Source organism: Stigmatopora nigra, chromosome 10 (genome assembly GCF_051989575.1).
Source record: "Stigmatopora nigra isolate UIUO_SnigA chromosome 10, RoL_Snig_1.1, whole genome shotgun sequence".
Taxonomy (NCBI): Eukaryota; Metazoa; Chordata; class Actinopteri; order Syngnathiformes; family Syngnathidae; genus Stigmatopora; species Stigmatopora nigra.
Genome location: NC_135517.1, coordinates 10,700,533 through 10,725,878, shown reverse-complemented (window position 1 = coordinate 10,725,878; position 25,346 = coordinate 10,700,533). Strand labels below are relative to the sequence as shown.

At 40.5% G+C, this 25,346-nt stretch overlaps 1 protein-coding gene across 5 annotated transcripts in view; it reads right to left on the bottom strand.

Moving 5' to 3' along the window:
• Positions 1-25,346, bottom strand: part of slc12a5a (solute carrier family 12 member 5a) — an 80,187-nt gene that overhangs the window by 40,348 nt on the left and 14,493 nt on the right. Inside the window, exon 1 of one of the 5 annotated variants that reach the window (XM_077726457.1) lies at positions 15,858-16,147. The exons of the other annotated variants lie outside the window; for them this stretch is intronic. Within the exon in view, the coding sequence (XP_077582583.1) occupies positions 15,858-15,912 (55 nt within the window). The 5' untranslated portion in view covers positions 15,913-16,147. Of the gene's footprint in view, positions 1-15,857; positions 16,148-25,346 lie in introns of those variants that run through there. 5 annotated transcript variants of the gene reach the window in all.

Here is a 25,346-nt window from a genome sequence, read left to right as displayed (position 1 = left end):
TCCCTCTCTTGCTCTACCCCCCCGTTTGTTGGACTCTGTATGTTACATAACCTCCCTCCAGAGTGTGTGCGATTGTGTATGCGTGTGGGTTCCTCTTCTTGTGTAACCATCGTAAAATGAAAGATATGACAAGATGCCGGGTGAATTTTATCCAGTGCAGCATCAGGGACCTGCACACTAGAATAAAAACCAATTTAGTGTTTAAAGTGGTTCTCATGAAACTAAATTGAAGGTGAATTGTATTTGTACTATGTATGAATATTCATTGCAAAGACATGTTAGTTTAGCTACCATAATACATGGTGTCTTCCATTAAAAATTTGAATTAAGCACTCTTCTTAATGAGTTTTCCCACTTCGCCGTCACCAAATGTTTTTGTCAGAATGACCTTCATCTTGCCAAAATTTGATGTCTGCCTATCCCAAACAACGAAATAAATAAATATATAACTTATGAAAGGTTTTTAACCATGTAATGTTACAAATTGTTCTTCTAATATTATCTGAACCTCCTAATATTATGCAAAAACATTTTTTTGTCCATATGTCGCCAAAACTCTCAGCCCATGAAGCGAAACAAATTCCAGTTCTCAAAACGTAAAAGTAAGCAACAAAACAATTTTAATCTTGTAATATTATGATTGTAATCCGCTTATATTGCAATATCTGATTTAATTTTTATTTTGAAATCTGACTAATCTTGTAATATTCCTGCTTTATTTTCTCGTTATTCACTATTTTTCTCATATTAAAATGTACAATTTGATTCTAATAATCTTGCAACTATAATCGTATATTTTGACATTTCTTAGTCTTATAAAGTCTTTCTTTGCTCTTTTAGCGATTAATTATTAAAGAAGATTCTGCTCTAGCAACAGAAGTTATATAAATGAAAAACATGATTCCTCCAACTGTCGCATCTGTACTTAATTATGTTCAAATAAACATCACTGTCTGAATTTATATATATATTTTTACATATTAAATTTCAATCCTAAAACGACTAGCATGATCTTTCTTTCCAAGGCAGAAAAAAAATCATGTATCTTACTGGCAAAAGAATCTATCAGCAAGTACAGTGTTACTGACGTAAGATGGCCGGCATGATGTTTTGCTGCAATGCACCAATGGAGCCTTTTCAAAATCGACGCTGTACGACAGGTAAATAGAGGTCACTTTCTGCAGGAGGGTGACAGACAAATGCATGAGAAATACACACCCACCCTGCAACACTCTGAGGTGATTTACAAAATGTGTCCACTTTGCTAGCCAGGAAGGATTGGCCAGAATATCTTTCACCCTGTCACGTTCAACAAACCAATGTGACTCCAGAGGATACAACTAGTTGTACTTTTTATATCATCAATCAGTGCCAAAGTTGGTTTTCTATTTTAGAAACATGAAGGTTTTGGGGAGGGAAAAAATCTTCCAAGTAAATAAAGGCGCGTTGCTGTCTAGAATTGAATATTTTTTACAACAACAGGACAATCTCAAAAGATGAAGAAAAGAAAAAAATCCAAGACATGCAAATCACGAGCACCGATTGCAAACAACGCTGACAGATCAATTGCCAAAGCTGAAAACTTCTAAATGCGTTGAAAAGACTCGACTGTTCTATTTTTGGCCCTGGAGTCTTGTCCTAGTTTTGCGCCTTTGACTGAAGCAATAAGCGATGGCGCAGATGACGAGACTTCATTTCCAGTCCCGTCTCCCAGTGCTTGCCAGCATCCGAGCTTCGTCCTCAGTAGAGGTCCAAATTAATCTTTCAGATACCTAGTATGTCAACAAGCCTATCGTGATTAAAAGTAGAAAGACCGTGATGTGTCACCTTGGCTTACGAGTGCCGAGTGGAGAGCTACTTTGTGATTCTGGAAGTTCCGGGTTACGTAAGATTTCCGGTCACAGCAGGGATCATTGAGTTGTTAAGGAAGTCTCGGCACGGCCATTCTAGACACGTGAGCCCCAAAGACCTTACACACTCACCTTGTAATCTCTCAGTCTTCCGGCACTTTGGGTAAAATCTTGTGGCTCTGGAATACTTCTTTACGCATAAACCCTAAAGTACGAGTATGGGTGATCTTGACACTTTTCCTGATCCTCATCAAGCTGTGTTGATCTTCCCTTATCCAGGTCAGGGGTGAGCTAGCCCAGCAGACAGTTAGTCCTTAGCTGAGAATCAAAAACTGGAACCGCTCAAGTGTTTGGGAGATGTGCCAAGCCCTTGCTCACTATTCAAACACTTTCACTAAAGATTCCCTATAATCCTTTAAGAATATCAACACTCATTTGTCTATCCTGATCTAGAAAGACAGTTTTTGATCCCGAGCTGTTTTTCCTGATCTTCAATCTTTACAATTTCATTACATCCAGACCCTTCTGGTAGATTCCAAACAACATTCCTTAACACTAGTTGTTCATTTCCATCAGATTATATCTACCCCTCATAAAATATTTCTAAATCTGCCAAAAACACTGATTTTCATTAATGTTAGGCTCACCTTAATAAAGGGGTAGGCAAACTATTCCTCAAAGGGCCGCAGTGGGTGGGGCGTTTTGTTCCAACTCATCAAGAGTAGAACTTTTTAACTAATCTGGTGTCCTACAAGCGCAATAGGTGGATTACAGTCATGTGGTTCTTCTTTTCTCAGAAACCTCAATGGTTAAACTGTCCGTGCAGGATCAGTTAAACGAAAAACCCGCACCCCTTAGCGGCCCTTGAGGACCAGTTTTCCGACCCCTCCCCTAAGCGCTTATTTGTGATCTACATGAAGCTCTTCCATTCATATTGACCTCTTTTGAATCTCATTTGTCTTTGCCAATCTTCAACAGTTTTATACCATTGTGATGTTTAATTAGTTTTTCTGGTCTGCAACTATTCATTGCTTTCCTGGGATAATTTCTAATTGTCATTTGTCTTTTGAGATTCCAACTACTCACAACTCTACACAAAACTCTAGACCAGCTCTTGATTCTCATCTGGTTTTTAATCACCAATCTTCCAATGCCTTGTGTCACTCTTGTTTTGATTCTGATTAAAATTTCATTTCATTAATTGTATTTCTCTATATTATTCATTCATTCCTTATTTTCATTTTTCTTTTCAGATCCTTATCATTCATTCTTGTGTCTCATCAATCTCTCTGAATGCTTCCCCAATGCCTGCCGGGCAGAGGGAGGTTGAAGGACCGTATGTTCTTTGCATAGCAAACAGTTCAAGGTGAAGGAGAGGTGACATTCCAAATAAGTGATTGCTTAAGAAGGTGTTGATGTTACAGAATAGAGAGGCTATTGACATAAGCTACAAGTGGAAATAAGACCATGTGGCTGTTAATATGGTTAATGCATAATTTAGCAGTAGTCTTAATAGCGATGATACAGTTGCAGGTATGATTCAACAATTTAAATATACTATACATGTGTCTCCACCCCTTTCCTTAACACACTTGACAAACAGATTCTTTCGTTACGCTATGATGAACTCCTACCTTGCAATTCTTCCAATAACATGACAACTCTGCAAAAACGTCTAAATGTCAAGTAACAAGAGGTTTGCATTGACATTGCTTTTGTTATTTACTTTAACGGGGATCAATTTACATGGCATTAGCCCCATAGGCAGGCATTTAGCAGCAACTCTCAAGACAGGATAGATACATTGACTCAATGGATAGAGGAATACATAAATAGATAGGTTGCTCAGTCAGCCGTTGTGTAGAGAACATGTCACTAACCTTAGCATTTTCATTACCGCTACTCTAGTTTTAATAATGGCCTCATTAAATGCACTGGAGTTAATCTAAAGGGAAAATGAACTAAATTAATGTTACTTTAACTTTGTGACTCATTAAATTTAGTGATTTATATTAAATTATTCAGTATGTCTACACAAAACGTATAAAATGAGCCCTACATTGATAGAACATTTTAGTGTGGTCTTGCATGACAGTACATGCTCAAAATTTGTGATATGCCACTGTTTTTTTTTTTCTTTGCTTCTTGCAGTGTTTTTTTGTGTTAGTTTTGTGTGTCCATTGTGCGACCTTCTGTAGATGCTGCACTAACAAGTTGGCAACCTGGTCCCACCCTGTCGCATATGCCGCCGAGCGCATTCAATTACAGTAAAGTAGCTTTTTGCTTTAACGACCACAAAATGTTAGCGTGTCACACTAGCGCAGTATAAAAGCATTGCCAGTGGCTTTCATAGCCGGCAAATTAGGGGGGAAAAAAGCCTATTCTTTGAATTTCAATGAAAGAACCGCAGCAATTTAAAGGAGTAGTACAATCTTTAAGACGACTTTACATTGCCACATTATCTCGAGACATTTTGCCAGAAGACTCTTTCCCTGTAAGACTCCATTTGAATGGTAAGCATTATCAGAAAAAAAAAGATAAGCGCCACTCGCGTGATGATTGTGAAGCGAAAGATGGAATTGGGTGCATCTCATTTCAAGCAATTGTTGGTCGACTCGGTAGGCATGAAAGTAGATTGGTAAGTAGTAACACAACTTCAAGGACTACTGTATCTATGTATGTATATATGAATCAATAAAACACTTTCAAAACAAACCATTACAATGCACAAATACATATATAATAAATTAATGTTTATCAAAGTCCCATTAAATACATTTTGGATTTTTTTAAATAACCCTGTTTAATTACATTAAATCTAATACAAAAAAAGAGAGCAAGCGTGAATATGTGGTCAAAATATATTGTGTAATTAATATTTATGAATTACAAGCTGAATGTGGTCATTTTTGTGATTAATGCTTTAATTTTAGAGGCCCAGTTATATAATACTCATGGCTTTTCACACCTGGTCAGTGTTGGATAAATAATATATCGTGCGTCCAATCACCCTTTCAAGGACAACTGACTGGGCCTCTATTATAAGCGAGCCCTCTCCTGGGTTCCTTTCCACAGTCTTTCTGATGGAGAAGGGGGCTGTCACTTTGCATCTATGTTGCCGTTGCACACAGGAATCTGCACAGCACATCATTGCTCTGCTCTGCGTGCTTGATTAAAATAGCCCAATTAGCAAACCACTGTTCCAGGAAAAAACGATGTTTGAGCATTAATAGCTTTTGTATCCGAATTCAGGTCGTAGTAGCAAAACTGTCTGACTGGAAATGTCTACATATTTAGATAATCAAGCCTGATAGGACTAATTGAATAAATTTGCTGCCACGATGATACTCAATCAATTTGCTTCGTCAATGAGTTCCGCATGTCAAAAAGGTTCCACTCACGTCCACTCAATCTCACATCCCCCATTCAGGGTTCATATAGGACATATTTTTTTTATACTGATTCCAGCACCTTGGTCTTTCATTCAATACTTTACCAACCAGATAGCCTTGCATGCATGTTTTTGGGATGTTTTGGGAGGCCCTGGGAAAATGTATCAACTCCACATAGGAAAGCCCATTACCTGGAATTCAATGCCCGATCCCATCCATAACTGTAAGGACGAAGCGCTAACCACTCGACCACCTTTCCAAACATGTAACCGCCAAAATTTAGCCTACAGAGGCTAAACCCCAATGCAAATTCGTGACTGGGAAGCAACCACGTTGAGTCTGCCATGAATCACAACCAACAAAACCCCCCAGCGCCCCCCCGACCCCCGAAATGTTTTTGTAGTCAGCACTAGTTGCACGATAATGACAGCATAGCACATTGCATCGTTTAGTATTTACACGCCGGGCTACGCAAAGATAGGCGGAAAGCGGTGAGCCTGTGTTAAGGTCGATGAGATTCGATCGAGTACGCTTATTGGTGCTAATATCCGCAGTATTGACGACGTCCGGGGTGGAAGGAGATGAGCTAGGTCAGCCTGTTGTGTTTGGATGCCACTTGAGAGAAAGGAGGGATGGGAGTGGAAAAGAGATGGCGGGCAGGTGAAAAGGAATGTAAAGTCATGTTGCTATGGCAACTAGCTAAGAATGGAGGATGGAAAAAGAGAGCAAAAGACAGCCTCCTCGCAACATCCAGCCAGCAAATACCTAAGTATCTATCCAGAACAAATTGACATGAAAACAGCAGAATGTACTTGTAAAATACCCCCCCCCCCCTAAGAACACAATTGATAGAAAACAAGCAAGTGGCCATTGGCATGCAGATGGCAACACCTGCAATGGATTTTGTAAAGCAATCCACTTCATTTAAAATCCCTTCTGTGCAAGTGTGAGCATCTAAATTCAACAAATGATGAATAATTGATGTGTTTATATTTGATTGCATGATTTTCGCGCGCGCGTCGCCAGAATAACGAAGCATTTTCCCCGCTTTGGGCTTTTTAGATTCACTCGTGCTGAGCGCAAACATTTTTTTTCCTCATTTGCATTTTCACAGCTGAGTCTCTTTTATTTTTGGGAGGTTTGTTGTACAATTCAATTGCGAAGATTAGTGCCGAGAGCACATTTAAGATGGCAATCGCGTTGCCCGCCATGCGGAAAGCTGCTGAGGCAGAGACGGATGCTAGCGCTGCAGGTCATTTGTATGCTGGCGGTGGAGACGCCGTCGTTGTCGTTTGCCGAGGCTGTCCTGGTGAATAATGGCAGCTGGGAAGCAGCATTAAAATGTATTACAGTAGGTTCACCTTAAGTACAGGAGAAGCGTGGCGCTGTCGTGGTCTCTCGGTAATGGATTAAAGTGAGAAAACGGGCTTTGAAAGTAGCCAAAATTTGAATTCAGTCCTGTGATTACTGTTTTGCTAATGGGCTTATCCCCCAAATGCCTGCCATCCTTCCCAGTTCAAATGGATTGGACAATGGCAGCCAAGAAGTTAACTGTAATAAGGCGTTACATAACTAACTAACTCGTAATATTAAAAAAATATGAGCGAGTTACCCAGGACGTTTGTGTGAACCATTTCGGGGTTTGCGAGATGTGCAACCCGAAATTGAACAATTTCCAATATGATGCTTGAAATCCCAACACGAAACGTCAAAATCTTTCTCTTTGCTTTCAAATGGGCAAACCCAGAGGCTACAGAGATGTTTGTATAACATTTGCCCAGTCGCCATCTGTGCCCATGTTTGTAGGTTAGAAGAGAGGAGGAGCTACTAAGCAACGCTAAGAACAGACACTTCCGATTGGCGATCCACCTGAGGTTTGCCACGCAAACGCTAACGTATAGCCCTGCTGCCCTAAAAGCCTAAATATGAATCCGTTGGCCTCATTCAGTCAGAGGCAGTTTGGCCACCAAAGACCCATTAAGCCTGTCAGGCCTTCCGGCTCGTAACATTCCAAACACGGATGATTATTATTCCCCGTTGTTTTCTTGCTTTGGAAGTCGGCGTGACAGCTGCCATAGAGGAAAAAACAACTAACCCTCTAGGCTTAGTGTTTTAACTCAATTTTTCCTTTCTCTGTCGGTCGGAAGGTTTGGCTTGGCCTGGAATGATATTGAAAATATTCTTGTACAAGTACTTGATTGTTTTTGTTGCTTGAGATTGTTTTGGGGACATCCCTAACTTAAGTGATTGGACATCATTTCTATTCAATTGTTTTTTTCTGATTCAGACTTGTTGAACCTGGAATATATATGATGCATTCAAATAGTATGTGATGTCATATTAAAGATGATAAAAAGGACTCATTTGCTCAATCATAAATTATGAGACAAGCTTCTATTTTAGGAAGCTTTTAAATCCCTTCTGCAGTCTTCCAAAAGATGCATTATTGAATGGTAAAGGCCCGAATAATACATGCATTAGCGGGTATTGAAATGGTGAGAAGGATGTTGTTTTGGTGAAGTGTAAAAGAAGACTTTGAAGGAAGCGAAAGAGTACCACGTCAAACTGGAGCCAACCGGTCTGATTTAACACACAGAGGCTCAGTCCATCCAACACAACAACAGGTGTCTGATCAGATCCGCTTTGTTTGTCTGGCGCGTTCATGCCAAAGGTTGCTTGAGGCCACTACGGGATCCCCCTCAAAAGTAAATATTTGACTCTTCAGCTGCCAAATGGGCCATTAGGCCAAACATTACCTGACATGACACAACTGAGCTTCGGTGTTGATAAATGTACATTAATGCTTGGTAAATTAACTCAGACATGAGCACAGTTAATTCTGAAGCAAGATTTGAGCATTTTCAATTTCTGTCCAATCAAGTATTGGTCAAAAAATGTTGTATTTAACTAGTAACTGTATGCAACGTTAAAAATTGTTACTGTACTAGATATATAACAATACAATCAATCGCAAAAATGTCATGCCGAGAGTTTGAAGTGCTTTAATGCCAAAAAAGTGCTATAGCAACCAATTTTAAAACCCTAAAGCTGTCTGCAGTTGGAACGTTAAACCTTTTCATAGACTATTGGCATGAAAAATAAGAAGCTAGAAAGGTTGTCGGCAGGTTAACGTCATTTTCGAGCTTTAGCGGAGATGTCTTTCCGACAAACACTTCATTTCCAATTACTAAGAGCGGGACGAGCAATACTATTCATGCCGGCGTATCAGGCCCAGACGCCGGCTTGGCGCGGACTTAAGCTGACACGCGAGAGGGGGAAAGCGAGGTAGAGTCGAGGAGCGAGCGAGGTATCTAAGCGGTCAGCATCGCCAAAGGCCACACTTCACTGGAGAGAACGGCACGTGAAATTCAAACCCAGCGGCATAAATAGTTGATGGAGACATTACACATTACGGTTATACGTCCACTTAGCTCGCTCTTGTTTAAGTGAATGGCGAGCCATCGCAGGCCGCCGCCAGCGCTTTTTAAGTGCCGTTTGATTGCGCTGTCGTCGAGAGCTTGAAAAAAAAAAAAGGTCACGTGTTTTACTTGCATTTAAATTATGAATTCATATGCTGACAATAAGAGTCGGTAATGTTACGTGGAAAGGATAAATATAGGGATGCCAGCCCACCTGTCAATTTCCCGTAAATCTATTTTTGTAATGTCAGTGGGGAAAATTACATGTGTCTAACCTTTTCTTTACTAATCAAAGCAGTTCCTCTCATCCCCTAAAAATGTGAAGTTTGTTACATATAAAAATCTGTACATGCATACATATACACGTGGATATATGTATGTATGTATATATATATATATATATATATATATATATATATATATATATATATATATATATATATATATATATATATATATATATATATCCATGTGTATATCCATGTATATATTTCCTGCTAAAATTAAACTCGAGACAAAACACGCACTCTGACACAGACACACAAAGAACAACTATATATTTTATAGCTGAAATGAAAATTGTTCACCCACATGCAACAGTTTTCACACCCAAGCGCAGCTGCGCCGCCTACAAAAACCGAGTTGTTTTAAAGCAGTATTAGTGAGCGCAATTCGAAACTATTTCTTACATGATGAGATTGAGCATGCCCCACGGACTTCAGAAAGCGCCATGCATCATAGCGTTTATCTAATAACACCTCCAAGTGTAAACGCATCATTGAATTAGCTGGCGCCACAAAGGGTGGGGGGGCTGAAAAGTGTCCTCTGTGTAAAAAAAAAAAAGACCATTTTCCCAGACAAGGCCATTCATAGACCTGTCATTGTATACGCTCAAATTACAGTGTGGCGCTTTTGTGCGCCCCTTTCGTAATGATGGCCTCCTAATCCAGTAATGTGTCTGTGTTTATCTTTTGCGTCAAGTAAAAAGTTAATGGCAATGTGGCACATGTGCACTAAATTGTTAAGTAGTAGTGAGTAATGGAATAAAACAAGATGAGGATAGACGTCCAAATATCTGTTTTTTTTTTTACCCGGCTGTGACTATATATTACTTGGTCAGTTGTAGATGTTCAATGCATTTGTAAAGAATGAATAATTGTTCCTCGTTGTAAAAAGACGATTTGACCCGACCCTATACTACTCTGCCCTACCCTACCATAGCTACTCAACGTAATCGGAACTGCGATCAGCTCAATGATAATTAACAGCCCTTCTAGTTCAAATGGATTGGACAGACATGAGAATGAAATTATATTTGAGGAGATCCCAATATACAGAAAACATTCAAATTGATTTTTTTTAAATGCTACTTGTTGCTAGGCAGACTTTAGAGAAAAACTACCTCCCTCCAAAAACTATTATATGCCAAAAGGTATACAAGTACTGCATTTGAGCCTCCTTGATGATGATAGTTAATCAATCGATTGCTTCCAAACTTGGTTAAAATAGTTTGGACGTTAGTGAATAAGTATTTTCTGACCAGTATAAATCGAATAAAAGTAGCACGACTAGTTCGTCAATCACGTCTAAAGGCAGCACTTGTAGCCATGACGACGCACGCTAGTGTTTTTTTCCTCTCTCTCTCTCTTTTTTTCTCTCTCTCTTTTTCTCTCACTCTCTCTCTCTCTCTTCTCTCTCTCTCTTCTCTCTCTCTTCTCTCTCTCTCTTCAGGCTTGATGAAAAGAAACGCCAAGAGAACCACTAGGCGCTCGGGAAACAGCCGGCCCGAGTGCGAGCCAATCGATGGTGGGCTTTTCATTATGCATCTATCTTGGTCCTCGCCGACGCCAAACGTGGCGGAAATTGAGACACCCGTCAAGGACTCGGAGGCCGTCGACGTGACGTAGGATTCCAAATACAAAATGGAGAAACTTTTGCATTGCAGCTAATTTGACAGCGTTACAGTTAATATGCAATCTTAAACGTTCCCTATTCAGAGCCGACCTTTAGAGAAGGTTTGGATTTTTCTGTGAGTGCCCACTCACCCCGCCGCTCTCGCTTGATGATGAAATAAATGAGCGAGAAGATGAAGGTCCCTGCGTAAAGCTTGTTTGGGGATGATTCATCTCTTTGCTTCATTTCTAGCGAGCTCCTCTTCCCCCATAAAGCGCTCATCTATCTTTCTTTCCGGTGGAAATTTACCTCAGAAAACCTTTCGCTTTTTTCAGGGGAAGAAAAGAAAATATTTGGGAGTGGAATGTGGCAACCACGCAGCGAAAATGTAAGAAGAACAAAGTCAAAATTCGAAGTGGAACAATCTTTTTTTTAAGGGGAAAATAGTTTGGATATTAAATATTAAACGAGGTTATTTTGTTTGAAGGCTTTTATTCACTAAACGCCTTGAACTTTTTTCTTAGGATTTTTTTTTTCAAATTGACCCTTTCAAGCATGAATTGAATTTTAATTAATTGTTTTTACATTCATATAGGAACAATTTGCATTTAGCATCGAGTTTTAGTTTGTGTTGCGAAAAAAATACATACATTTAAAGTACAATACGTAAATGTATGATTCATGAATCCGTCTCTGCCTTTGGTTTTAATTGGCAAACGGGTCGGCAGCCATTTTATGTGGTCGTCCACCGCCGCCATGACCCACGCTCTTAATTAGCCAGTCAAATCTATTCATCTGCGCCAACCCACCCCAACACCCACCGACACTGCGTCAGCTCTCGTCTCTGCCTTCCATTAATACTTACCTTGAATAAAATCAATGAAGCCGTGTGTAATTACGAACCTTTTTTTTTTTACTCTCGAGTCATTAAGGCCGATGGTGTCTAAGACCATTCTGACTCATCAGCTGCTAAGTAAATGAAGGCAAAGAATAAAACATAACAAAGCCTGTTACTAAGTGTTTAGATGCGATAAATACATTTTTCGTATATTTTCATCCCCCTGACCACAAAACTAGCTATTACTAGAACTTTTGATGATTGTTTTTTTAACTTGGTCCTTATGTTTATTTGAAAAAAAATGTAAACTATATTTTTTCTATTATTATTTTCTTTGGTTCAAATGGCATCAACAATTGTATGTTAGCATAAGGCGAGCGGGTGCTTCTATCATACTTATTCATTATACTACACTCAAATTATTTATCATTGTAGTTCTTAGTTGTGTAAATAACACAACAGACGTGGCAATTAAGTATTGAACTGTGCCGATAGTGGCCTAAATAACTCGCCTATGCGCGTCCACTCGCTCGAATGTAACGCACTTAGCGAGAATGCCCATTTTTGTGTGGCTGTACCTTTCTAAGTAACAAGTGCCCTCATGTAGCCAGCCATTTTTCTCTCTCTCTCACTTGCGGCGCATTTGTGCTTGCTCACCCGCTCCCTATTCACAGCAGATAAGTCGCGGGGCGGAAAGCCAGAGAGTAATGACGGCCGGCGTGCACAGCAAGCGGCTGCTCAAGAGTGAGGGGAGGGACGGGGGGCGCCTGGGGAGCATTTTGCAGTATTATGCAGTCAGCTATGACTAAAACATGATTACAACCCTATTCACGGGGATGAAAGGAGTGCAGCCTGGATGCAGGGAGGCCGACCGGGCGTGCACCAATGTGGCGTAAGACCCCGGGAGATAGGCCACTGAGGAGGGGGGGGGGGGGGGGGGGTGGAGGTGTAAATTCTGTTGATTTGTGAAGATTGGTATTGTTATTTTAGGATTACAAGCAGGAGTTTGCATTTAATTGTTATGTATCCGAGGTGGATGACCATTTTTTTCGGGCTATAAGTCCGCAAAACACGATAACGACTACAGACGATTCTTAACAAATCCACGTACAAAGGACTAAGAACTCATTTTGGACTCCAAATGATGATGAAATAGAGCACGTGCTCAATGTGTCATCTGGAAGAAGCAATATAGGCTGGCTTGTCAGCCTCCGGAAAGCGCTGTGTGACCAATGTGTCACATGATCAGCTGAGCTAAAGACTTAGCCAAATATGGCTAATAAAAGGGCAACAATATTTGGTTAAAAAAACATTTGCAATTGAAATGGAGGTGACTGCAAATGTAATTATGCAAATGGAACTGTCCCTTTTCTCCTGAAAAAATAGCAGGAGACAATTAACAGCATGACGGGAAAGCAACGTGACCACTCGTGTGTGTGTGTGTGTGTGTGTGTGTGTGTGTGTGTGTGTGTGTGTGTCATTTTGGCTGCCGTGCAAAAACGTGCAACTCTCAAGCTGCCTTATGACCCAATTTTGGATTCGGCGGGTGGAACGCAAGCCATATTGCATCTTTGCCAGCTCATGAGCAATCAACTGATATTCGAAAACGAAAATATGCAAAAATAAAATATGCAAATAATTCTGTTCTTTAAGAGAATGGTAAACTAATACCTCCAAACTAATCGGTTCTTAATCAACTAACCAAATAATCATTTGTGACAGCCCTAGAATACACACATCTAATTCTGTGCCTCCATAAACTATGCAAACAGATGAAAAAAAAAAACTTTAAAATCCCAGAACAGCCCCAATGACACCAAATCAGTCCTATTTCCATATTTTTTTCGAAGAAAGATGATAATCAATATAATCACATTGTTCATGTTCATTTTGGTGCTCCCCCGCCCCTTTGCCGTCCCCCCGGGCTGTTTGGTAATGAACGTCATCAATCAGGACCAGGGACAGCGACGTGATGAACATTCAGCACCACGAACAGCGACAGCAACTGCAGCTGCGCTTGTTCAACAGAGGTTAAGAGACCTTGACGCTCACACCACCAACACCATCGTCAATCTGGCAAAATGCTACTGGGAGGCACTTTCCAGTCACTTGCTATCATTGGGACAGATGAAGACTTTCTGTTGCCGTCAAATGAATTCCAAATTGGAGATTTAGCGTTTTTAGAGCGAGCACTGATTCTTATCTTAATAGTCAACTCGTCACTGATTATTTTTGCAATTAGTCGGATCACATATAAATCATATTTACCATGGGCGATAGAATTTGTGCATTATAACCAGAAAATATGCAGTGAAAAACATGAAAATCACAACTGTATCGTTTTCCAAAACCAAATTACAGAAATTTGTCACTTAACTAATCATTTTTCAAAGGAAAATATTTAAAATGTTGTACGACTCATGACTGATGAAGTGGCATGTTTAGACTATTATGATGGGAGAAATGCAATAGTATTATAACTGCACTGAATGATTTCATGGACAAATGGAGTTGAATCTTTTTTGTGACGTCACTTGTTGCTAGGCAAGTTTTACAAGGCTGGAGTCTCATAGTTATTTCTTTAAAAAATAAATACAAAAATGTATGTGAACAAACCCTCTATGACATTGACTGGGATAGACATCCAGTCGACCAATCCCTTATTGTTGTCAATGGCAGTCAAAAAGCAGCACAGATACCAAACCCCCCCTAAAAAAAAGACGGAAGCCCGCATGAGGTTAAATATTCATGCTGCCGCTGGTTGTCTATTTTTAATCATTAAAAACTCACAGGTAGATGCAAGATACGACGTTCTCGTCTTGAAAGTTCTGCAACACGGTCATTGCAATCTTTGGGATTTTCATATATTTTGCCAAATAATAATACGCGTATACGTGTTCGTACAGTACACGATGACACTAGGGGTTAGCATCCAGAGGCACACGTCTGGGATGGATTGGATGGAGCAGGAGGCTTATTTTTGACAGCTGGGTGCGAGGAGATTAGTGGAGACGGTGGGCTTGGGAGTGTGTGTGTGTGTGTGTGTGTGTGTGTGTGTGTGTGTGTGCATGCGAGTGGATGTGTGGCTTGTCCTTATCCTGTTGGCAACCTATTTCCTATTAGGGCCATTTTGGTTGGATAGAAAGCCTGTCAAACCTGCAAATATCATTTTGCCAGTGAAAAATATTGGTTTTTGGTCGGCCTTGATAAAAGCAGATGGATTATTTGTTTAAATGGAAAGGGTGCTAGAGACTATACCACCCAACTAGGGGCAAATATTTATCAAATGAGGTAATATTTGAATGTCAAATGCATGTGTGTGTGTGTGTGTGTGTGTGTGTGTGTGTGTGTGTGTGTGTGTGTGTGTGTGTGTGTAGAACGTGACTCAATGTGTAAGGCAAGTACTTAAATTACGAGTCAAAAGGCAGTATAGCGATCATTTGCTGCCAACCTCCCCCAGTTCAAATGGATCAGACAGTCTATTGCCGTCAGGAGTACTGAAACGGGTTAGCGTATGTGCCTCTTGGCCTCTAGTGGAAGAGCTGATATTGATTTCATCCATTCATCTTTTTTTTTTCTAACAATGGGGCAGTTTTAGCTTAGCCCCTATTAAACATGTAGAGAAACAATGTACATGACCAGAAAAAATGACCTGTCAGTCAAATTGGATTGAAACCTCTATTCAGTTCAAGTGGATTGGACATTTATCAGCATCAATGGCAACAAAAATTAAACATTTTTTATAATAAAAATGGTTGTGCAACACCTGTAGACCGTTAAAAAAACCATATATTGTCCCAAAATGTCGGCTGGCCGACATATTGGGACAATATATGAACTTTTTGTTCAATAGACTGATATATAGCCACTTAAATCGGCTAATTGTTATGTTGAATTGCCCATTTGATTTATTATTATTTTTTGGTCAAAATTGGCTAATATCCACCAATATTTAGGTCAACTGTTTGAGTGATCTTATCTATCGCACGAAAGATCGGGAATATTACATGTTTTTAAAATTGGCATTAGCTTTTGAAAAACAAAAATCCTTTAAACTGCTAAAAATGACAATATTTAAAGCATCCATGAATGAGTTAAAGACTTTGGATTCTTTCTAAACCATTTGTTGCGAAAGGAGTTACGATCATTTGCCGCTTTGACGGGACCTGTCAAAATTTCCTGCGGGGTCCAAAAAGAGCCCACGCGCCGTGGCTGGGCCACCCGAGTAAAGCGCCGCATGATGATGATGATGATGCCCTGGTTGGGGCGCCCCTGTTCGCACATACGAAGGAGCCATCCATCGCATTACTATTCCTGTCACAGCACCCTTGCAGTAAGGGGAAGGCAGCGCGCGCATTTGCGCATCACCTCCACCCTACGTGGGAATATAATCCCGCCGGCACGGCTGGATTGCACGGCGCGCGGTGCGCGTGCACGCGTGCACGCGTGACATCCCATCACTCACCCTGGTTTTGCGCTCCCCCGTCCCCCTCCTCCGTGTCAGTCAGGTTGTTAAGCATCCCGACTGCGCTTCTGCCCGTCTCCTTCTGTTGCTCTTCTGGTGGTCAGCGACGGAGGGGCCTTCCGTGGGGCAGCTCTCCCGCCGCAGAAGTGGCCAGGCAAGGCGGCGTGGAAATGTGGCAGGCCGCACTCCTCTTCGCCGGATGCTCCAAGAGAGGCGGCGGGCAGAACGGAGACAAGGATTTTTTTCCCCCTCCCTCCCTCTCTCTACTCTCTCTCTCTCTCTAGCTTTCTCTCTCTCTCGTTAGGTCCTCCTCCTGACGGCTCTTCTGTGGCTGCCTCGTAAAGCGTGACTCCCTCGCTCGCTCACTCTGTTGCTCGCTGGCGACGCGCCCCCGAGAGAGCGAGGGCGAGGAGGAGGAACTCGCCAGAGTCGCACCAAAAAGATGCACCGGGGGAGGCTCGGTTCGGCCGACGGGGCGGGGAGGAGTTTTTGAACGCAAGAAAAGTCGAGGTCTTGGAGTTTTTTGGAGATGCTTGACACTTGTTGCTAGGCAGATTTTGTGGGGCTGGAGTCCCATATTTTGACCACTCAAAAAAAGCATGCGGATAATGCTTGTGAATATAATGCAGTTATTTTGTCAATATCATGAGCTTTAGTCCACAGGAGTACGTTTTGAAATAATAGAAATATCGCATATTCAATATCTCAAAATATACAACACAATAAATACTAAAGCTCAAAATTGATATAAATGTCTATTTAAATTGTATTGTATTTGTATAGACATACATTTTTAAGAAAATTATTTCTTTATACTTCAAAATATTATGATTGGTAAAAATATATGCATCTATATGGAAAATTCCAAACAAATCTACATGGAGTGATCAAATGCAATGTATTTTGTTTTGAATCATTCATTCACATTGATAGATACTATGAGGTAATATTGAATTGTTTTTCTCAAATAGTGATCACATCAAGTTGCTAGAAATTAAATGCATACATATGAAGATGGAACAAACTATTATATGATTAATATATAATATTTGGAGGCTATCCCAGCCAACTATGGGCAGTAGAGAATAGTCCAAATCACATATTAAAACATGATAGAGGGTAATATTAAAAACAAGATCTACTCATTATCTGCCATTGATAGCGCTAAACGTCCAATCCATTTGAACAAGGAGAGACCCCCCCCTCACTTAAATGAGTCAAACAAATTCTTTAAAAGTCACTACAATCTGAGCACACAATCCAAAAAGTGATAGCTATGCCAACTCACTCACAAATCCAACATGTTTGAGTGCAACATTGAACAGAGAACCTCAATTAAGTCATCTCATTTCCGTCCTCGTACGTAAACTCGGCGCTGGTGCGTTTGTAGACAATTCCAAACACGGGCGCAAAGCCCGATTTACGACTGCGGCAAAACAACAAAATGACTTTGGTCGACGCGGAACGTTTCCGCCGACGGTTTTGCATTCGGCCGCGGCCTTTTCTGGCACTCTCCCGCGGCCGTTAACGTTTAATGAATGCATCCTCATTTGATTTTGCTCCGGCGCCATTCTGAGCACACACTGCTGACTCACTGGGGCGTCAGAAAGCTTACAAGAAGCAACTTAACCCCTGTTTTGTCCCCTAACAAGAGCCCTGTTTTTGGATTTGTCCAAAAATAATTCAGAAGAACACGAATAGGTGTTCTCGGCCATTTTCTCCCTCAAAGTCGTGCAGCATTTGTGCATTCGCCTACCGTATTTTAACACATAGGGTGTATTTTCTGTAGGACACACTACTAGGGTTTTGTTGGCATGGTACACAAGTTTGCAAGCATGATAGCGTATGTGTTTAAAAAAGGCAACAGGAGAAAAACTTAGTTTGATTTTGTTTAACTGATGTAATGTGTATTGTTGAAAAGTAATCAAACAACTACCAATCTGTCAGAGTCCTCATCTTCTGCATCCAACTCAAATACTTCAGCTAATTGCACGAATTTGCCAACAATGCAGGGTTCCATCTCCTTGTGAGGGTCAGAGTTGTCGCCGTGGGCTTTTGTAATAGTGTTTCCAGCTCTGACAAAAGCTCAAACTATGGAATACTCTGGGAGGCTATTTTTAGGATGAAAGTTTGCTGGGTTGATCACAATAATTAGCGTGTTGGCAGGAAATGAAACTAGTCAGTCAAGCGGTCAGGGTCATACAAAATGTGGATTTTAGCGCATAAACAAGGCGCACTGATTGACTGGGAGCCATGTCCATTTTTGAGAAAATGTTAGACTTTTAAGTGCACCCTATAGGTGTGGAAATATTGTACTTTAACGTCAAGTTGGCGTGGTTAAATTTAGCCATGTTTCAGGAGTGCTTTTCAAACTGCCTGAACTTTAAGAGAAAGGCTCCGACCCTCAGCGGGGACGGGCATTATTGGGCTCCGCTGTCATCCAGACCCCAGCTGGGTTAATATCGACCCGTTTCCCTGGGAGACTGGAGCGCTCCGTCTTTCTGCGCGATGACTTCCACGCTGTGCTTTCTGAGCTACTCTGACCTTCGTCTTCAAATGGGAGGTGAAGAAATGAAATGGGGGAAGCGGGTAGAAAAAGAGCAGCTGCTACAAAGCATTATTTTCATAGGGGCTTTACTTTTTTCTTAAATATAAAGTGTCGATATTTACATTTAGTTTGAACCGTATTGCCTTTTTATTTATATAGTATTTAAATACATGAAATGAACATAGTATGTTATTTACTAATTGCATTTGTTTAAAATTAAATAAAAATAAAAGGGAGAATATTGGTTCATTTTATTTTAGATTAAAATATGTTTTATTATTCTTTGGATTTATCTACATAAAGAAGAAGATATTTACATATTTAATGTTTATTCTATTTTTTTTCATTTTAAAAATTGTATTTTCTGTTTTTACTATAACATATCCATTGAATTATTTACATTAAATCAGTATAAAATAAAATATTAAGTATTAAATATTAATTATTAAATATTAAGTTTTGTACAGTGATCTAGTATTGTACCTCTTTTTTGTTTTGTAATATTTTAAATAAAGTATTGATATTACAATGCTACTTTTTTACTAGATTATTCACATGAATTGTGTTTCCAATTGATTCATTTCATTAAACATTGCTCCATCACAATTTTAGGACCACACAAGGTAAAATCCACGCTAATGTACCACATCGAGCTTGTTATTGGACACGGCGCTAAGCGTTCATTCAGTGTATGTTTTATGACTGTCGGTGGGCCATTCCATTCACCCATTCTGCCAAAGTGACAAACAACTTTACAGCGTTGCCGTTAATTGGCCTCATCAAATCAACCAGCTGTTGTTGTGTCCTTCGTCAAATGAGACCAATCACGCTTTGGTCTCTCGTGTCGGGACACGTGGTGGACAACGCCGACTGTCGTTGTGTCATTAAGAGATGGAGTCAACGTGTTCTATACAAACATGTACAGTCACGTGACTTCAAATCACACGCAATTCTAAAGAACATTTGTTCTAGGCTTAAAAAGCTGCATTCAAGCTTGGAGGCATGAATAAGATGCAGATTGAGAAAGTTGGCATTTTGCAAAAGGTCAAGCATGGGGCCGAGCTTTTATTGGTGGTCGGCTTTGAATACAATAATGTGAGTATCGGAATATTGATAAGGGCGTTTCACTTGAACATTATTGTAGAATGGCATGGCATAACACATTATAAGAAAATGTAAGAAATACTCGCAATATTATGTTTGGGTTTTTAGGGCAGCATTGTGAAGAAGCCATTTGAATAATAAAGTTTGTTTAACACTAGTTTAAAGTATTTTGAACCCATTTGAGTAGGCAAAAAAAAAGTGTATATATACATATATATGATTTAATACTAATACGTATGGATAAATATTAAAAATGAAAATGATAAAATCACTTCATGTCCAAAGATTTTAAGTTTTAAGTAACAATAATGTACGAAATTTAGCTTTGAATTTTTGGACATTTTCCTCATCCTGACATGTGACCTGCCCATTTGCGAAACCATGAACTTTTAAACAGAATACTATTAGGAAGAAATATGCGCCATTTGTGACAAACTATTAAAACAATGATTCTGAAAATCCTTCTACAATGCCCGAACTAAGCGTCAGCTGTCCCCAAATCAATCATTCTGCCATAATGATGCCCAAGGTGTGAATTTACAGTAAAATTGCAGAGAGTAAAACGCCAAATCATCAGTCGCCCTTTGGCAGATGATGATTCCAGCACACACTGAGGGCATTGCAGTTTTTGCGTGTCCGTGTTCGAGCGTAGACTGACATGTAACCGCATTAAAAAGGTGAAGCCGACAGAAGTATTGAGCTGTGGTGAAGAGCGCTCGGCACTGAGATGCCAGATAAAGACGTAGCGGGAAGAAAAAGAGCATCCTGATACATCTTGTTCAAGAGAAGTAGAAAAATCAGACGGTACAAAAAGGGGCAAAAATCCATTCCAGGGTTCTGGTGACGTGGGGGGGGGGGGGGGGGGGGGGGGACTAGCATTTGCCCAGAAAGAAGGTGGTTGCGTATGCCTTCGATCTATCACTGGATCATTGAATTAAGCGTTTTTTTTTCCTCCCCATTATTCCATTTAAGGACAAGTGGAACAAAAAAAGCTGAGGGAAGGAAGATGTGACCCACTTTGACGTCCTCAAATAGAAGCAAGACAGAGAGGAAGAGCACGTCAGCCCGAAAGGGGAAGGGAAAATAAAAATCGGAAAGCACCCAAGATGGGGTGGAGATGTTGTCGGTGGCATCAAGGTGCTGCCGGCAGCTCCTTCCTGCCCTGCGGGCTCCTCATGTAATCTGCAAAAGAGCAGATTTTTTGTTTTCTTTTTCTCCCCCCCAACGTCACAGAGGAGACACTTGAGTGAGGAACGTCGTCAAGAGGCAGCCAATGTTTTTGCTGGAGGCCCCGCAGAAACATGAAGAGAAGGTGCTTGAATACCAGCAGAAAAATCAGTGCAGTTTCACTATGAGAAGTTGTTGTTTTTTTCCTCACGCATTTTAGCTATACGGTAATACCTTGAGATAGGAGATAAATGTGTTCCGGAACCGACGTCGAATGTCGATATATTCTAAATACTAAATACAAATTAATTCATTCCCACCCTCTGAAATAAACACTAATATCAGGATATTACAATGGAAAAATATTCTTAATGGTTCTAATTCACCATCTACTAACAGAGTAACAAATAACTATCTAGTGGTTATGATTCTTATTACTAAAATTAGACATTTTTCACTACAAGATAGGGAGAGAGAGAGAGCAATGCACTCCTAACACAACATAAACATGAATTTAACTTAAATGAACTAAGATTACGATACAGATGCCCTTTAAAAATAGGTTCTACTCTTACTTTACACTAAGCTTAATTACAGCCCTGATATATAACACAATTTTGAGAAGTTATACTTTTGAAGAAAATTAGAACAGAAAATCTAAACTAATATTAACAGTTCCATAAATTCCCAAATTAGTAATGATTTCCAGCAGGATACTAAGACAAAAAGACAATGGTCGAATCAAATGGACTCAATTTTCTGTTACGATTCATCGCTAAAAATATAAAACCCTCTTTTCTTCTATTAGTACGTGGCATAAAAGCAAACAGCGTCTATCGTGCTATATTGTAGTTTGGGGGCCGTAAAAGGAAACTGGGGCTGTAAATTGCCTTTATTGGAGTAGAAAATGAAAAGAAGAGCTTACAATTGAGGGTGTGCGCGATCAAAGTGTTTGGAGATTCGCATCATCACAACCTAAACACTGAATCGGCGCAGAGGATAATTTCCGAGCACAGGGCGGCCAGGTGCGACATTTGTAACGCTCTAGTTTTCCCGAAATATCAATCACACATGAACTAAAACGTGTTCCGACGATGGGTATGGGATCCCAAATGGTATCCAAGAGAGTTTTCAACTGAGATGATCGTGACGAGGATTGCTTGCGTGCAAAATCAGACTTTGGGGTTTCAAACGTGTTCTGGATCTGTGCTTCTGAGCTCGGGAGCGGCGTGAAAGGTCACCTCATCACTCGTGCCGCATTAACTAATCCCGAGTCCGCTTTACGCGCCGCTGACTTCTCTGGCTTTTTCTGTGGCGCCGCGGTGCACCTGTAGGCCAAGCGACACTGCGGTGACATTTCCACCCAAGAACGATCCCGAAAAAAAGGACGGCATGTTGGTTTTTCCTGGTATTAGGTTTTCTACACAGTTGGAAGTTGATAGACGTCCAATTAAATGGAGTTAGCGTAGATCAGGGGTGCTCATTATGTCGATCGCCAACATACTATTGGTGGATGGCCTTAGAGTATGATTTGATCCAGTCTGTTAGTTTCCTTGAAAGTCTCATTTGTACTGCAATATCGCAATGTTCCCACCGCAATTCTCAAACTTTTTTTAACATGCATATCCAACTTATTCAACAATCATTAGACTCTAATCAAGATCATAAGTGAGGGGCCAACAGTCAAGGAAAATATAAATGACCTGTCATTGCTACTTGTTAAGTCTTTCCTTTGATAATAAACAACAATCAAATTTATGATATCTTCAAAAAAAATATCTTCAAAAAATGAAACAAGAGTAGAAAACAGAAAGTACTCTGTAATATACATCACTTCTTAATCGTTTTAGTCACTGTGAAACCTGTTATTTTTAAGCATGACCAACCAGAAAAAAAGGGTATCTTATCAAATGCTATCAAAACGTCTGATTCAAAAGTGTATGTCCAATAAGATGCCTAAGACTCAACTGCCCACTGCACTGAAAGCAAAAACATCATTTGTCATTCGATTTTCACTTCCTGCTCAATATGGAATCCATTACAGTCGCGAGCGAGCGGGAGCAACTTGGGAGCAGGTGCTGTTAACGTCACACACCTTCCAATTTGCCGCTACTTTTATCCGGGTTGTTTTTGTTCCATTTCAATGGGGAATGAGCAGCATTGGGACCTGGAGAGAGTCAAGTACTGCGTTCTTGTTTTCATTTTATTTTATTGCGGCTCTGCTTTTCTATTTCTGGACATTTAAGTCTTGGCTTTGGCAGAGGCGGACAAAACGCACAAAAGCCGTAGCGACAAAGAAAATATCCGCACATTGCATTTGGTGTCCCATTTGGATGACGCCTCAGTGTGATGAGCAAACATTTAACTGTCCAAAACAAGTCCTTCTGCGCAATTGAAATTTAGTCGTGAATTCTACCGAGTAGAAGTCGAGCCTAAAAAAAGACAGCTGTTTGAAACTCTTGTTGTTGTGTCGAAAGAGATTGTCTATTTTTAAAACAACAGAGCAAAAACAAATGTGGAGATATTTTTAGATCATATTTTTGGGGCTGATTTACATTTTTTAGCTCTGCCAAACTGCTTTGTTACAAAGACTTCTCACAAACAGAGGAATTTATAAAATGTCCTATAAACCATGACAGAGTGGAACAAAGTCTTTCACTCTAACGACTACAAAACAAAGTGGTGTTAAGTACTAACTAACTAACAATTTTCACCCATATCCCAAAAACATGGATGGTAGGCAGATTGAACAACCTAATTTGCCCTTCCGTATGAGTGTGAGCACAAATGGTCATCTGTGCCCTACGATTGGCTGGATAACAACATTAAATATTGACCATTAAAAAGAAAAATAATAATAAATAAAAGCATCATCTCAACACAAATCAGCCAACATTGGCAGGGCAGTAGCGCCGCCCTCTCCTGCGGCCAAGACAGTGCTGATTGGATCAATGGACACCTCTGGCTTATGATAGGTGATAATGTGCTATTGTGAGTGGATAATGCCGAGGTAATCTGGGCCCCAAATCGCCATCCAGCGCTTCGCCTCCGCCCGGCCTTCGACTCTCTTAATAGATAACACGATTACGGCTGGCTGATGCAATTACCACTTTATCATGGTGCAACATTGTTTTTTCTCTTGAGTACCTCAATGGATTTAGACGGGCATCTAATGGTGCTGTTTTTCTGCACAGTGTGTCCTTATTAGGCATCTCCATGCCGGGTTCATTAAAATGAACATGGGCCGAACTAACTTTTGCACACGTGCCAAAAATCAAACAAAGCATAAATCAAACAAATCCACAACATGTGCCTTTTTCACCGAGAATGAATATTTGATGGAATGGAAGGTGATTACAATATAGATCAAATGTTAATGCTATGTATGACAATATTAGCAGTTGATGACGACGTTTTCGTCTGCTACCAGTGACCAAGACGATCCGGATTAGAGCTGAAATGGGTAAAACTAGATCAGTTTTACAAAAAAAAACATACAAAAGTTGTTATATGGCGTACACAAACAAACATATGTTTTTCTCTGGGCTTTATCAGCATGCATCCGTGTTATGTTCGCGATAATAGTGGAAATCAGTGTCTGCATTTTGTAAAGATGTCATTTCCTCCGCTGCCTATTGAGTGAAAAGTCATCTCCTTGGACAAGTGCTGAGTGAAGACAGGCTGTTTGTGTTTAGAGCGGCCCTGTAGATGTTTTGGATAACAGTGCCCGCGAGAGGGGAAAACACATCTCACTGGAAGGAGATTTGAAAACTGCTGTGTTCCCAATACTACAGTTTAACCTGCAATATGGAGATTATGTAATTGACTCCATCAAAGTTCATTATGTATTATTGGTGACTTTACAAAACACAAACTTTGTGCCGACAGAGTAACAGACGGTTGCTATAGCATGTCTTCCAAAGAGCCAACCGCCAGGAAAAGTTAGCAATGCAGCCACCCGTCACTTTGATGTGACACAGTGGGGTCACGTATCACCCTACAGCATCACCTGCTCCCGAATGGCACAGCAGACAAAATGACGCTTAGGAGAACCAAGAGAAAAAGCAAAGTTAAGCTAACGTTAGAAGCGCTGAGGCACCTGGACGTCAGAAATGAGATTTTGACATGGACTGAATCGGACAGGCGTTGGTGACAAGAGACTGCGAGAGACGGGCCAAGACAAAACTGACAGAAAACATGGTGATGCAACATAGAATATGCTAAGAAGAAACACACATTGTCCCGATGAGACCTCACTGTCGTATGCGGGGGTGGTCTTGCACAAAGACACGCGCGAGGCTGAGATGTGAATGCCGCCTCTTGGGAAAGCTCCCTCCGGGTATACACACCAGACAAGAAATACTGACACGATGACCCGCAGGTGACGGTCCCACAGGCAAACCATTACGTAACCAGTCTCTGCGTAAAAAAAGGTTTTTACAAAGGGACACACCAAGACATACAAAGACTGGGACTTATATGATTTGAACGTCCAAGTTTAAACTGGACCAAGCAACACCTTAATGGCTTACTTGGTTTTGGTTCTGGAGAAAAGTGGATCAGCGATAGATCTGGATTTGATCCAAGGACAACAATGTCACTCATTGTCCAAAAACCCAGTCAAGGAAGCCAACATTTTCAAGATATGGTTACTTCCATTATTACCTACA